The following is a 15858-nucleotide window of genomic DNA, read 5'->3' on the forward strand; positions in this document are numbered from 1 at the left end:
ATATGTAGACACTTGCATACATGCACAAACATTTTCCAGGGTAGAAATACAAATGAGTGTACACCTCACAGCCGCATAACTCAACACACTTCTTTTCTCTCCTGCTCGCACACAAAAACAGGCCAAGGAAAGAAAAAAGCCTGAGGGCCGTAACACTGTCGAGACCCCATCACTGTGTTACCGGTGAGATGCAACCAGGCTGAGATGGCGGCTCTTGCTCACCTAGGCCCCTAATTGCCTGATGACTGGTCCAAAGTTACAGCGGGATCGAAGGTCAGTGACTCACGGATTACCCCTGGGTCCATGTCGGGATTTGTGTTAAGGTTGCTATGATACTGTGAGGATTCGGTGTCGCTTCACACAAGAGTTGATTTTCTTGTAATCTGTTGCATTTTAATGACAATAACAGATGCTCAGTGCATGCTAATATGTACACATTTTTAAGACTTTTTTGCTCTCACTGGTGAAGTCTTGAAAGTCAAATTTGTCTTTATCATGTTCATTGACACACACTTTGGCTGTAACGGTCTTATCACACAAAAACTGGGATTTTCAGTGTGTTTTGCAGGAAAGACATTGCCATCTGTGGGTGTTACTGTCCTGTACGCTCTGTATTTACAGCCTGTTGTCATTCCCAACTCGTCAGATACTGAGGTTTTGTCTAATTTTTATTATCATGTTAATGGGAAGTCCCATTGTGTGTTAGCATCTAGCTAATGGACTAAGTGCTAGTTAATTATATAAAAAAAAATCGATCAGCAATCCAAAAATGAATTTGATTTCGAAGGTAGTATAAAGTGGGATAAAGTCTACACCTGGAGATAGTTCTACCTACAGTAGACTGTAGGTCATGTCCTTACCATAAACCTACCCAGGTAGTTTTTGTGCCCAAACCTATCCAAACTATGACCATTTCATGATGTTAACTATGTGTTAAAAAGGCTTTCTGGCATTGCCAGATTCAGCCACTCAAGGGTACCATGTGCGCCTGTATGTGACACCAAGGGGTGGTGACAAATCGTCGGTATCTGACAAGTTGGGATGAGAACAGGTTGTCCCCGACATGCAGTCCTCTAGGCTTATGTTTCCACACCCACTGTGAGGGTTTACATGTGTATTTCTGCAAACAGGCTTCAAAGGTCGAATCCACCCATTCAGAATCCGGACACTGCTGAATTAATTGGCGGATGCAGAGTGCGACTGATTGAGAGGGTATGATGTAACATTGTGGTCTGAAACTCTGGATGACTGGGACCAGGCCTGGAGGGGAGCACATACTGAAAGTGCAGGGCAGCACTCCAAAGAAGACATTAGATGAGGAATCCTCGAAATCACCATCAGTGCTCAAGGGGATGGATGTTACGATGTAGAAAAAAATTAACAAAAAAAAAGCAGAGAATGAGGCAGTGATACAGTTGTGGCAGAATCATCTGCGTGCTCACAGTGATCCACTAAAGGCAATCATGAAACAAGACGCTAATCTAATTAGTCATTTGGGTTCAAACAAACCCAATGTAACTGGATCATTCAGTTAATGTGAAAGGTCACTTAACCCAGTGTGCCTCTAGCTAATCTCTACGTTAAAAAGCCAAATACACTCCGTTATGCTTGGACGAGTAAGATGAGGTAAATTAGAATTATCATCATCCAATAGCAAGTGAGTCTGAAACACAAAAACATCCATGCCCACACAATGGCACTTACAGTAGTGCTCTGATTTTTTGATCAAAACTTGTCAGCGTTATTATCTTGGATTGGGATGTCAGGTTTTGTTCTGTAATAGACACCTCACCGCGCTCTGTGATTTTTCTACGGGGATTAATTAACTTAAGGCCTCAGGAATACAAACTTTCAGTCTCACTGTCAAGCTCTGCTGTGTGTACGTTATCGCAGTGACAAGAGGTCTCCATATACTTGTCCTGATTCTGAGACAAATGGGTAATGAGGAAAATCCTGGCGTCACACACGCAGAGAAAGCGATCTCCACACAGCACACATCAGAAACAGAGAGGCATGAAATGGGAAGGAAATGTCTGAAACCCCCAGTCTTGACAGAGGACTGAGGAACAGGGGATAATTTGTTCTTCTTCTCCATGCTGAATTGGATTTCCATTTTTTTGGCTAGGTTAAAGTTGTCTGTCCAATCGCTCCCTTCAACCTTGACGTAATCTCCCCATCTGAGTGCCATAATTCGCTCCAGAGGTACTGCAGAATGAACGGATCTGTATGCAAATGAGGCACAAATGTCAGGTCAGCTTAGGGAACGGTGTGGATGAGGTGTTGTGCAGGACACCTTTTGATCCGTTATTCTGCTTACGGATCGGGTTCACTTCCCAAGCAACCTCCTCACCTGGCTACGAGGATGTGTGTGTGCCAGAGTGTGCAGCCGTGTGTGTTGAAGAGACCTGGTACCTTTCGCCTTGCGTGGCAGAACATAAATCTCCCATAGTGAGTGCCTCCCTCCTTCCCTCCCTCTCTCCCTCTCTCTCTGGAAAGGCAGTCAGTTCGTTGGGGACACTTCCCTTGTGGGCGTTAGGATCTCTGTGGGGGGTCACAGGTCAGTCGGCGGAGGAAGCGACAAGCTGTGAAATGTAAAAGACCAATTTCTTCCACATGTTTCAGTGCTGGGAGAACACTGCCAAGCTGTCAGCCGGCATCACGTTTAAAATGGGCCAGGGTGCTACCCAGCAGACCTGTCACAACTCATTTGTAATTAAAAAGCCTGTGTGATGTTTAAAGCAGAGCACCCCAGAAACTTTTGAGGACTGTTAAATAAAGATGAGCTGTGCGTGCAAAAAAAAAAGAGAAGGAAAAAAAAGGGGGATGTATTAATAATAAAGAAGCTAGCCAGTTGCCTTTGTAGTAGATCAATACCAAATGAGCCTGTGTTTGATTCTAAGCAATGGCCAGCATACTAGCTTGACTTGAAACTAGGTGGGAAAGAGTGGTATGTTTTTAAAATGAGGAAGCAGATCCTTATTGCTAATAACAGAAGTCATTAGCCACCTCTAGATGTGGTTAAAACTGTGGTATGACCCTGCCTGGACCACCAGATAAGCAGGGCAACCACTTTAGAATAGTGAATCGGTGCATCTGATGGACATGCTTATTTCAGGATCACATTGGATCTTATCCCAGTATGCAGTGAAAGAAAAGCAAAGCAGCACCAGTCCATCACGGAGCTAAAACATGGAAACATAATCATTTTCACACCTGGGAATCAAAGTCTCAAATCAGCCTAACCTGCATGTCCGGACTGTAGGAGGAAACCAGATCAACTGGAAGAAAATTGCACAAGTGCGGGAGGAATAAGCAGAAAGAGCCTTCTTTCTGTGAAGCAACACTAACCACTGTGCCACTATGCTGCTACAAAAATTCATTTGCTATCAGTTGATAACGAGACATATAACAACTTCAAGACAGTAACCAGAAATGGATGGATGGATCACAGTACAGGACAAACAGAACAAAGCTGCACTATCTGAAATACAGATGTCAGTTTCAGCTAATTTTGCTTTCAACAGCCTGACACCCTTTAACCCATATCTAATTGGTCAATTTTTAAGAAAAATGCAAGATGACGTGAAATACAGGAAGCACTTCACACACACATTGTCAGTGTCATGTCAAACAACCTCCAGGAGACAGAAAGGCTGAACTACTATGCATCTGAGGGGTCTATTCAGAGAGAGAGGAGAACATTGGACCGCATCTCCAGGTCAGCAGCAATGAAGTGACGAGTAATTGTGATGTAGGTTTTGTTTGTGAGGGCTGTCCAGCAGTCAGTGGTCAAAGCTAGCTTGTCTGCAGTGGCTAGGTTGACATTTAGCTCATCTATTCAATGTGTTTTGTCACAGTGGCTTTCAATGGCATAACATACTGGGCTAAAAAAAAAAACACCAGCGCGCATCACATTTTCTCCCACTGGCTTGAAAGTAGTAGAAGTGTCTAGCACATAGAAAGCCTTCGAAAGAAAGATATTTTTATTTTAAGATATAACTGTATTATCACATTGAAAAAATATATAATTTAAGCTGACAGTGTGTCATAGCCAGAGCGCCTAAATGTAACGATAAAGTGACAGTGTTTCATAAGTCAAAAATTCAAAAGCATTCTCTGTGTGTATGTAAATGTTACTTAGAGATTTATCAAATGTAGTGTTTGAACATCTAACTGGCAAAAAAAAAGTTGAAAAGTGACGGTACACACTACTTATTTAGAGAAACTGCCTTTTGAATAGCTTAATAACAATAAGCAATGATATGTGTGGAAGCCAGTATATTAATAACACATTTCTAGTACAACAATAATTGAAAGATTATAATCTTCAAATCTAAATGTAATGATCTAACACTCTCATTTTATTGGTTTATATTTTATTAGTTTAGATTTTGCTTCCCCTGTGTTTCTGAAGAGTTTGTTTACTTAAGTGGTGGTATTATCAAAAAGCTTTATCTGAATATGTTACAAATCTGTTGGTGTGGTACTGCTCAAAAATTTGCCTGAGCTAACATTAATGCTACAGTGTGTCTGTTAGGTTCTTGCATGTAATCTAACTGTGAAAATACTGTATGTTTGTGGTAACTTCTGTTTGTCTCCACCCAGCCCTACCCTTAAGCACATTCACCTCAGTGTGTGTGAGTGAGGCCTGCCATTCTTCTCATCCCAGTGCTGTTGACATTAGGGTGACATTTTCTCCCTACTGTGGCATAGTTGGGGGTGTTAACATTGAACCCCTACCTGGCAGAGACGAGGAAGAGCACGCAGAATCAGCTGACAGGTGGAGAGGAGACCCCCGGTGAGAGTGTACCACAGCGGGGTCTGCTGCTCTGCTGCTGGGGCCCGCGTGCGGCTGCTGCTGGGGGTACAACTGGGACTGGGGATGAGGACGGAGTTGGGCCTGTGATGGAGGCTGAACTGGCAGCTGTGCATGTGGTTGTTCATGATTAACCTCAGGTTGGGGCACAACAGAGGGGTTTGAAGGAGGTATTGACAGGGTGATGCAGCGCTCCGGCCCCCCAGATGTTACAGAAGGGAGCCTCTTTACCTGAAACAGCACAAACAAGAGGGCGGGAGGTCTGTCTGTGTATGCTAGTGGTCTACATATGGGTTCAGTGAACATTAATATAACCTCTTCATTTAATGTCATCAGCAGTTATGTTCATATCATTCCATTGCATCATCATTTTTGTGGGAAAACAGCATGTGTGTGCAATTACACTACAGGTGTTAGTGATCAACTGCAGCTATTAGTATTTGTCATAGTGTGCCATAATGGCATAAAATAATTCAATTAAGACCATAAATGTGACTAATATGAATATTGTACTTCCTATTGTGCTGTACATCCGCAAAGATGTACAAAAATGTGGGTAACTCTGAGAAATCAAAGCAGCAGTAATGATAATGCAGTAATACAAACAACATGTCACAGTCGAAGGGACAAATAAAGAGACAAACCCGAGACAGAGAGCTTTGTTCTGGCTTTTAATTCAATTAAGATGTTTACTAATCTAATCAATGCATCAGCTCAAATGCATCCGGAATTGCTGGGTAAAGATGTGGTTCTTGTTTGCTCTCTGGGGCCAATTTCCAATTTCTCTGCAAAAGCTTTTTATCATAGAAAATCCAAAAATCCAACCCCCATCTACCCAGATCCACCATCCTATCCTGCCTCCCAAATAATAGGGGAGGGTCAGGGTAAAGATGCACACATACACACACGTGTACATGAATTAACATTCAGAACAACAATTATGAATGTAACATAAAGAAAAAACAGATGAAATTAAAAGCAGGTAAGAACCTTTAAAAAAAAACATGCATGCACACACATAAACATGTACCTGGAAGTACAGGTTGCACAGCCAGTGGTCTACATCAGAGGAGATGAGGGCTTCAATTTTTTTAAACTGGTCCAGTTGTGTATTCGGCTCCCCTCTGAGCAGAGGGGTTTTGAACCTTCGCCAAGGACACATAACCGTTAACAGTCACTGTACAACCAGATGTATGATGGGCAAAGTGCTCATAAATATTCCACTCAACAAGTTGGACTACAGTTTTCCAAACTTAAAGCATTTGATTTGAAAATTAACCACAAGTTCATATCATTTCATGTGAAGATATTGCTGAGAATCATACACATATGTAACTGGTCAACAAAGATGTGGATTCGAGTCCCATGACTTGGTCTTCAGTCAGACTTGAGTGACAAAGGTCATTATTTTATGCACGACTTGCAAAATCAAAAAACTTTGATTAGACATAAATGCAGATGGCTTGTGACGTCTTGTATTTGAGCCTTTTAACTTGATAATAAATGATACCTTCCCCCAAGCAAAAGGATTAAAAAGTATGTTATTTAAAAAGTGTGACAATCATCATCAATTAATTTCCTGCCATTTCCAGAATCAACTAATGTTGACATTTTTGTCGTCAGAAAGTTGACACGTTGTTTAGGACTCAAAGTTCAAAGTTTAGGTCTTGGGACTTGTCAGTCTTGGGAGTTGTTTTGGGACTTTAGGGCAAAGACTTTCAGCTCATTTCAGCTAAACTTTAGCTCATGCATATGGATGTACATGGAGCCTTTGTTCATATTCTGTGCTCATTTTGTCTGCACCTGTTTTGAAAGTTTACGGATATGGAAAAAACAGAACAGTACTTCCAGTAGTCATGTTGGCAGGCTAGCAGTAGCCAATAGTTTTAGCAAGACACAACCACAGGACACGGTGAAGAAGTTGTCGATTAGGCAGTGAAAAGAATTTTCCGTCCATGTATCACGATTTATTTAATGGCTGCACAGATCACTGCTGTCTACAACACTGCCTTCACTTCTGCTTCTTTCCCAAGAGGTAAATTATTACAACCTCCACCACTAACCCTAACTCTTCTTGTTTCTCTTTGGGGTATTTTTTGACTCTCGAGTGGATGTGCTGCTTAAGATCCATGCAAACATGAAGGACACATGGAAGTATGTGGGTATAAAGGGAGCCTTAACTTGTGTCTTGCTGACTTGGTCCCATCTCTGCTGTTAAAAAAAACAAAGTCCACCAGCTATCTTTGATCAGCTTTTGACATACCTGCCCTGGACATGACCCAGTCCTGGTCCACAAACAGGAAATGCCCCCCATGCCAGCACAGAGCTGACGTGGCTGCTGTGTCCTGGAAGTGAGACCAGTTGGAACACTAGAACCATGGAGGGGACAACCTCAGAGGCTGCAGGGAGGATCTGCAGACACATAGGGAAAGGTCCAAGTTCATCCACAGTTCCAGTCAGGTGAACACACACACACGCCTGCAGGCACACATGCTAACGGACGCACACATGCAGACACATCCATACAGCACATATAGACTTGATCTCAACTGCAAAGCCAATGACAAACACAGAGGGTAACAAACAGGACAGGAGCCCCCAGGGAGCCACTTAAACCACATCCTGACTTGAATCCTCTATTAACTTATTTCCATGTTGTTTCAAGAGCCTTCTTAACTGCCATTTTTACCCGCTCAACTCAGCAAATTGCCTAAAAGGAGATGTAGGAATGATAAAGACTTTTGGCATCAAATACAGGTTGGAGAAGTTGAGATTGCCGTTGTAGTCTGTGATCTGACAGTTACTGAATTTGCGACACGGTGAGGCCACCATCAATCAAACTGATGATATTAAGGGTATCTTGCATGAAGCAAAAAGTGTTAGTGGTTAGCAGTTGATGGCAAACACATACATTCTTATTTACCCAGAGAACGGTGGGTTTGCTTAAAAAATGAACTGACAGTGAGGTGTGTGCAACTTCATCCATCACTGGGTGGAAATATTTTATCCCTTTATTAGTTGTAATGGAAAACGCAGGGGACTTGTTTTAACACATAAATCATGTGTATCCCTCCCACCCCCATGATAATCTGCTTGTGGTATGCACCTGTGAGATGATGGGTAGTAGTGTCTGACTCCGGACACAAATTTATGGCATAATATCACGGATTATGGATATTGAGGATATTTCATATTATTCATTTACTATAAGAAATATGACCTGCATAAATAGTAATTTGTGTGCATGTGCGAGTGAATATGTGTCTCTGTGCCGACACATGCGCCTGTTTGCAAATATGAGTATGTGTCACTGCGAGGTTTGTGAGACTGGATGATGTGCTTCAGATGTTTTCTCACTTCCTCTGTTTGCTGGAGGAGCTGCTTAAACCATTAGAAATATCTTCTTTAATTCGAAACAGACTGATGTTTTCTCATTTGAGAAAAAGAGTGAGGAAAAAATAGAGGCGATCATTGTGCAAGATGACTCAGTTCTTCCTCAATGATGAACAAAAGATTAAAAAACAAGAGCAAATTTATGGAGCTCCATATGCACTTCCTGGGACCTGTCATTTGTTTTCTTCTTTCCATCTTCATTCATTCATTTCAAGTCCTGGTATCTTTTTGGTGCATGTATAAACAGCTCAGACAAATCCTACTGAAAGAAAATCTGAAATCTGAGACATATGTACTGTAACAATTTATACGGACCATGATATGTCATCATAGATTAAGGAAACAAGATAAGCTGAAATACTCACATTTCTGACAACAACGCTCCAGCCACAGCCTGTAACTCGTGTTCTTGTTTTCCCATTTCACATTAATCAGTGCTGAATGTTCACCAAATTAGTTAGTGTCTGTGAGTCATAAAAAATCATTAATAATCTTTTAGAAGGGGCAGATGTTAATAATATTTAAATTGACCAATGGTGGAGTTTAGAAGGCAGAAGGCAGGAAATGACTGACCTCCAGCTCAAGTGTGTCTAGTTCTGGAGCAGTGGGATTTTATTTTGGGGATATCACTGACAAGTGACAGTTATAAACAGCTGATTAACCTACAGTATAGGACTCGGCGTTGCTTGCTGTTGTCAGTATAATACGTCTTGCAGTCTTACAGTGACTGCAGCCTGCCTGAGCTTCCTGAGTCTAGGGAAGAGGGGACATGAGTAAACAACTCGCTTCAGCCATAAAGAGTATATTAAATAGGATTCCAGCCTATTTAATATACCATGTATGGCTCCAACTCGCTTTTTGGACGTGACATTGTTACATATTGCTTCTTTAAAATGTGGAATCTCATGCATTTCCCATTTGGTGGAAACTGCATGGAGAGTGTGGGTCTGACTCCTCTCAAGTGCTCCCACTTGCCAGCATATCCAAGACATCTTTGACTGAATTGCACTGTTTCTGTCTAAATCCAAACCCAGACACACAAAACAAAGGGTGAATGAAAAAAAAGAAGAAGGAGAGAGAGGGAGGAAAGGAAAATAAGCTCCTGGCTTCCCCTTACCATCACTAATTCCTCATTTCCTCTTAGAAGGCACTGCAAGCACTCCTGAAATCGCACGCTATAGTGTGGGCAAGGGGAGAGAGAGAAAACATCCAAGCCAATCCTGATAGTCTCAGACAAATCTGATCAGCGTTTCCACCGCTATCAATGAGGACAACAACAACAGGTTTGTCTTTAAAGCACAGCCGAGGGTTTGGCGAGGAGAGGAGGAGAAGGAAGAGTGACATGCAGCATTTACCATGCCGTACTTAAACCTTTTTTACCTCTGAATCAGATCATTCAGTTTATGCCAGCTTTTACCCCATCCTTTATGTTTGATGGGAGCCGGAGACAATATTATCAGGATGCTCTCGCTCAGTGAATACGCCCACCAGCACATTGACAGTGTCCACATGTGCTAAATGCTCCAGCTAAGGCCTTTAGAGTTGCCATCAGAACAGTGAAGAAGCCCTTTCTTAGCCGGTACAAAACTCTATGGGATCAGGAGGGACACTGGATTTAGTGGCTTCTGTTTTAAGGTTTCTCTTGTGAATCTTTCGACATCATCAATGAATAAACATAAACAGAGATTTCTAATCCACTGGTCAATATCGACCATCCAAAACAAGAATGTGGGTTTTTTAAGATTAGTACAGCTTCTATAGAGGATTCGTTTTTGCCTCATATCAAGAGGTTTAGGAAAGTGGTTGTGAAATGTGCATAGATTTCATCTAATGTAATCTGCTGTGTTGTTTCATCAAAAGGACCAAGTGTGAAAACATGTTAAGTCTCTTATCATGCACTGGAAATAGAGGTTGAGATTCTTAATACCCTTCAAAAATATAATATTTTTGTCAATTCTGCATAAGTTTTCTATTTCTGCTTTTATCCCGCCTCGATCCAGCTCAACTATGCTACAGATCCTCAAAGACGTGAAGAAAAGATACTGAATTTTTCAATGCATTTGTACTTCATTTTCATTCCAATAAAACATTACTTCCTTATATAAATGAATAATTGATCTTGGGTTTGATTTACATGCATGGATTAAATGTCATGTTTGAAAAGTTGTTGTTTTATTCATATGGAGATCCCCGGAGAAAAACCTAGAGGCTGCGTGTGGCATATTTTCATATGCCGTTTTTTTACAGTAATATAACTTCTCATAACCCTTTCAGTCTAGAAACTGCTTCGTCTTCACCGCAACTGATGAAACCCAGGAAAACAGAAAGAAGGATTTGGACATACTGTGGCAAATATAAAAAATGAAAATGCAGTGTGGTAGGTTCTGTTATATTACCACGCTGTTTTTATTGTTTGATTTAATCTGAGGGGACTGGTTGTTTTTAAAATCATGTTTTACTCAACTTTTCCATTGAATTTCACATCAAAGGTCTCGTCCATGTCGTTGGAAGTGAGCATGTTTTAATCCAGCATCCCTCAGTGTCAAAATTGTATTCAGAGCAAGAGATGTTTTGTATTTATTGCAAAAAGAAGAAATATTCAAAGCAGCTTTTCAAAGCATCATATGAATAAAGGGGTTGTTATTAAATTAAATTGCACAGTCACAAATCACAACCTGATTCTGTCCTTTTCTTGTTAAATAAAAACATATTAGTGTCAATAGAGAAAAGAAAAATGTCACTGGAACCTTCAAATGCAGATCTGTGTATTTTTTGCAATAGTCTGTTCAGAGTCTTTCAGTTCATTATAAATGTCAATGCTGACTGCAGACCAGATATTTGGAGTTCATGAACTGCAACTCGTAAATTTATCTTAAACTTTTGAGTAATCCAGTTAAATTTAATTAAAAAAGAAGGTATTGTAATCGAGGTATTTCATCACCAACATCACCCTCACCATGAACAGGCTCTGGTTAATGTGCAGATCAGTGTCATAGAAGCGGCCCCGATGCTGGAAGGGCTCCGTGGACACCACCAGCTGCTCGTTCTTACTGCACCAGGCCAGAGCTGGACCCCCTAAACGGCTGTGAAGGGCCACACTGACAGTGTAGAGGCCCCTGGGTAGCTTGTCTCTGGTGGCTCTTAGGCAACACACACACACCTCCAAGGGCTGGGGAGTTGTGCTCTGGCTCACCTATAATACACACAAGTGGAGAACACTCAATTGCAATATCTTATCAATTCTATATTATTTCTAATATCTTTTTACAAGGAGGTAACCATGATTTTACTGCTGTGGACAGGTCGACTAATGGGATGCCACATTTGTCAGTATGTCTGTGAAGTGGACTCATGAATTACACTGACACAAATGTACAGATGTTTAATAAATAACCCTGCACCCATTGATGCATACCTTCTCTGTTTACAATTGATCTTTAAATCCCACCCTATCCTATCTTTCCCATTATTTGAAACCGTGAGTTTTCCCCCAGATGAAAGTGTGGCCTTGCTGACTCGGGCTGGATGACCTATTGCTGGTCTGATGTACAGTATACAGTATATCTCTCTTACAGGGCCCCCAGCAACATCTTTTAACCATCTTTAAGGTTTGGTTTTCTTTTCAACATAGACAAGCCTGCCACCTAGTACAGGAAACAGGAAATGAGAAGGTTGAACAAGGGTCCACTGGGCACCAAGCCTGCTCAACTGTTACTGGAGCACAGAGCCAAAAAGGTGCTTGACTTAGGATAGGTCAATTACAGAGGGCTAGAACTCTGGGCATATCTCACATGCCACAATTTACCTTAACCTAGTCCAACCAGTTTCTTACTTTGGTGTTATAATCACAGTAAAACCAAAGTGTCAATGTTTGTGTTCATCAACTGTATTGAGCTAATGCTGTTATGTCTGTTAGTTGGATGTTGCAATTCACCACTAAGTCACCAACTACTGCATCACACACCTGTAAAAGTAAATAGTTAATCTTCTTCTAAAACAAACAATTTGTTGACAGTGTGAGGCTACCATATTGACCACAGTTGTACATGCTGACAACAGTTATGTTATCTAATCTACAGTCCCCCTGAACCACTAGTTCTGTCAAGCACTTTGTAACTACTGTTTGCAGTGTGCTATGCAAATAAAGTTTGCTTACTTAGTGACTTGCCATCGCTTTTCACATTTTCAGTTTTCCTCATCAGCAATCTCTCAATCCTGTCTCCTTGTCCTTGCAGGTTAAGGAAACTAAAAAACAATATCCAGCTCAGTGTTTCCCTCTTGGTCTATTATCTGTATTATTAGTTGTGACTGCTGCTTTGCTTTGGCAAAGTGTTGTCTTTATTTCAGATTTTTAGGACAGGCCTCCAGTTGCTGTAGAACACCAGCAATTACACTATATATAAATGTAAGGTATAGACCATGACATCAGTTGCATGTAATTTAGTAAAGGAGTAAAGTGACCTTGCTGTATGCAGAGTGTGACATGCAATACTGAATATAAAATTAGGGTGCACATCTGGAGATAAGACAGCATGGTCACAGTGCAAAAAAGAGCTTTCCTGTGTCACTCAGCTTGCGGTGGATATGCAGTGTTGTTTAGCTCTTGTCATAGCATCGACAACCTCTAAATAATGAATGTTAGGAGTCAACCTTCAATGAACTTAAGGTATGTTTGCTGAACAAGGGAGGTGTTTTTGTCCAACTGTAGTAAAGCAGTCACATATGTAAGACATGTCCTGTACAGCTGCAGGCTTCCAGCTAGTGATCTCCACTCATCCATTTAGGGGTTAGGTGCCTTGCTCAAGGGCACATCAGCATTTCTTGTTATCAAAGTTGAGAGTGATATTTATTTCCTCTGGTCACATTGCCCATTCAGATAAAGGTTTCAAAACGCCAACCTTCTGGTAGCGAGCTCATCTCACTAACCTTCAGGCTACATCAGCCCACTTGTTGTTTGTTTGCTTGTTTGTTTTGGTGACATGTGCCTCTTTTTAGGGCTTAGGATGAGTAATAGGGTAAGCTGGCTAGACAGTTTAGTTTTTTAATGAAACATAATCAGAGAACAATGTAAATACATATTCAGTCTTTTGTCCCCTATGGCATCTGTTGAACAGCACTGAATGAAAAGTCAATCTGGCTTAAACAGAGCCTCTTGGTCTTTATCAGCATTTATGTTGTGTTTAAAGTTCATTGATAGTGTCGGTTGGTTTGTTGTTTGGCTGGTTGGACATTTTGTCCATCTAGCACAGACCAAGATATCTCAAAGACAACTGGGCATATTATCTTGACATTTTATACAGACATTAAGGGTCCTCGCAATGTGATTCTGGATATTTTTGTTGACCCCATCACCTTAATTCTTCTGCTATCATCAGACCAGAACTTTCACTTGTATATAATAAATATCAAAATCAAATTAGCGGGTTGCTGTCCAAATTAATCCTTTCCCACATTTCCTATCCTATCCTATCCTATCCTATCCTATCCTATCCTATCCCATCCTATCCTATCTCATCCTATTGTATCCTATCCTATCTCTTTTTATCATATGCTTTCCCATCCTATTCTATCCTATCCCATCCTATCCTATGCTATCCTCTCCTATGCTATCCTATCCTATCACTCCCTTTCTTAAGTGCAGGCATTTATTTTTCTCTCATTATCTAGGTTGCATCTCTTAATGCCCATTTATTTTATGTACTCGAATTTACACCATGTTGACCAACTCCCTAGGGCAAATTTTGAGTGTCTGGCAATTAGAGCCCTCAATTCCAATCGATGACATAGTAGCACTCAGGGGCTGCATGTGCTCACACACACACTCATACACCATATCCACTGTTTGTTTTACAGTATACTGTGCACAGTGTAGTCACCAAACAAGCTGAGACTCTCCCTGTCCTTTTTCAGACACACACCACACACACATTCACCTAGCAGCGGCTGGCGGTGCCCGTTGCTCTGCCAGTCTGTGAGGGGGGAAGGTGTGCGCTGAGCCCTGCAGTAATGCCCCTCAATCTCCCCACTGTGAGCATCTTTGCATACCAAAACAACAAAAACAATTTAGGCAGAAGTGAAATTAGTATAATTGGTGGCAAAGCGGTTTAGCCCACACATCTCACATTTGGGAGGAGGTGATGGAGGCCTCCAAAACCCCCACACAGAAAAGAGATGTACGCACGCAAACTGGAAAAGGAGGAGGAGGAGAAAAGAGAAAAATGAGGCAAGGAAACAAAAAACAATAATATCGCACCGGTGTCCAATTTACACTATGTATGTCTTTAAGAAGTATTGTTATTATCTGGCCCACATGCTTGCACAGGCGTCATAAGAGACAGTCAAGACAGCAAGGCGAAGGTAAAAGGTGAAGTGAGCCAATTTTCCATATCAGAGGTGGTTTGTTTGCCCCAAGCCTGAGTTGTGCCTAAAGTGCCATAACATTACAGCACTCCTACAGATGAGATCAAAGGCTCTAGCAAGGGATCCTCCGTGGTTTTGCTGGCAAGCGGCCGTCCTTTCGCTGAAATGTCTTTTCAGGGCTTTCCACACATTGACTGATCGCACAAAATGCACTCTTAATAGAGACAGGAAATGCCACATACAAAAACTTCCTTTCTTTCTAAGTATGGGCTAATATTCAGAGATTAAGCTTTCTCGTTAATTATTTTCATTTTAATTAGTAAATCTTAATTAACAATGAACATTTACCCTTAAAATTTTTTGGCTTCGGAATGAAGGAGGGGGGTGAAGAAAGGAGAGAATAAATATGACAATCTTTTTGGGACCTCCGGGCAGGATTACTGATGCAGGCTGCCTTAGTTATTAAACACGTTCTAAATTAAATGCCTCCATGAATTTTGCACAGAAATATATTTTCATAGTTTTGCATGCCAAATGTGACATTTTATATTTCAGATTCATCTCGCTGCAGTAATTTTAGGGAAATGTCATATAAACAAAGATTTTGTCATTTACCAAAGGAAATTACTATGCGTGGCAGGTTTGGCCATTGCTTTCTCTCCCTCTCTTTCTCTCTTTCCCTCTCCCTCTTTTGCCCCCTATTCTGCCTGTGCCGGTTGTTTCAAGTCAGCAAGCCATAAAAAATCTTTATCTCAGTGAAACACAGCAATTTGGGAGATAATCGAATGGTGACTGGGGGGCACAAACGCCAGTCTGAGGAATTATACCACAATCTCCCCTGCATTTACAACCTTCCTCAAAGCCAGTTGTCACCCTGGAAGGAAAGCCCCCGACTGAAGATTCATTACATCTTTAAGCCAGCACGGTGGCATGGCAGCCTCATCCCCAGATGCAACACAACAGCACACTCCTCCCACAGCTGGTGATGCTACTGCTAAAGCTGCAGCTTCCTTCTCCCTTTCCCACTTGGTTCTCTTTTCTCTCCTCTCCCTCTGTTCCCGTTTTCATCTCCAAAGACTCCTTTCCCCTCCTACTTAGATTCCTAAAACCACAGACAACATCCACACAAAGCAAGAAAATCTTATATACTATAGAAAAATAATGTGGCTGGATACTTTGCATTCCCTATATGGAAGCTTTTCGCTCAGTATAGTGCCTGTGTGTGAATGTGTGTGCCTTTGTGTAAGCATGTGCACATACAGTATCCACTGGTGAAATGAAAGGAGTGA

At 41.4% G+C, this 15858-nt stretch overlaps 1 protein-coding gene across 2 annotated transcripts in view; it reads right to left on the reverse strand.

Annotated features, from left to right (window-relative positions):
• The window catches only part of ofcc1 (orofacial cleft 1 candidate 1), a 110103-nt gene that overhangs the window by 71289 nt on the left and 22956 nt on the right, over nucleotides 1–15858 (reverse strand). For both annotated transcript variants that reach the window (XM_084747274.1, XM_084747273.1), the window contains exons 11-14: nucleotides 11166–11402; nucleotides 7080–7228; nucleotides 5847–5961; nucleotides 4741–5047 (exon numbers count right to left, since the gene is read on the reverse strand). In XM_084747274.1, the coding sequence (XP_084603400.1) occupies nucleotides 4741–5047; nucleotides 5847–5961; nucleotides 7080–7228; nucleotides 11166–11402 (808 nt within the window). The remainder of the gene's footprint in view (nucleotides 1–4740; nucleotides 5048–5846; nucleotides 5962–7079; nucleotides 7229–11165; nucleotides 11403–15858) is intronic.

This window comes from Lutjanus erythropterus, chromosome 21, assembly GCF_056507025.1.
Source record: "Lutjanus erythropterus isolate fLutEry1 chromosome 21, fLutEry1.hap2, whole genome shotgun sequence".
In the NCBI taxonomy this organism is placed as follows: Eukaryota; Metazoa; Chordata; class Actinopteri; order Lutjaniformes; family Lutjanidae; genus Lutjanus; species Lutjanus erythropterus.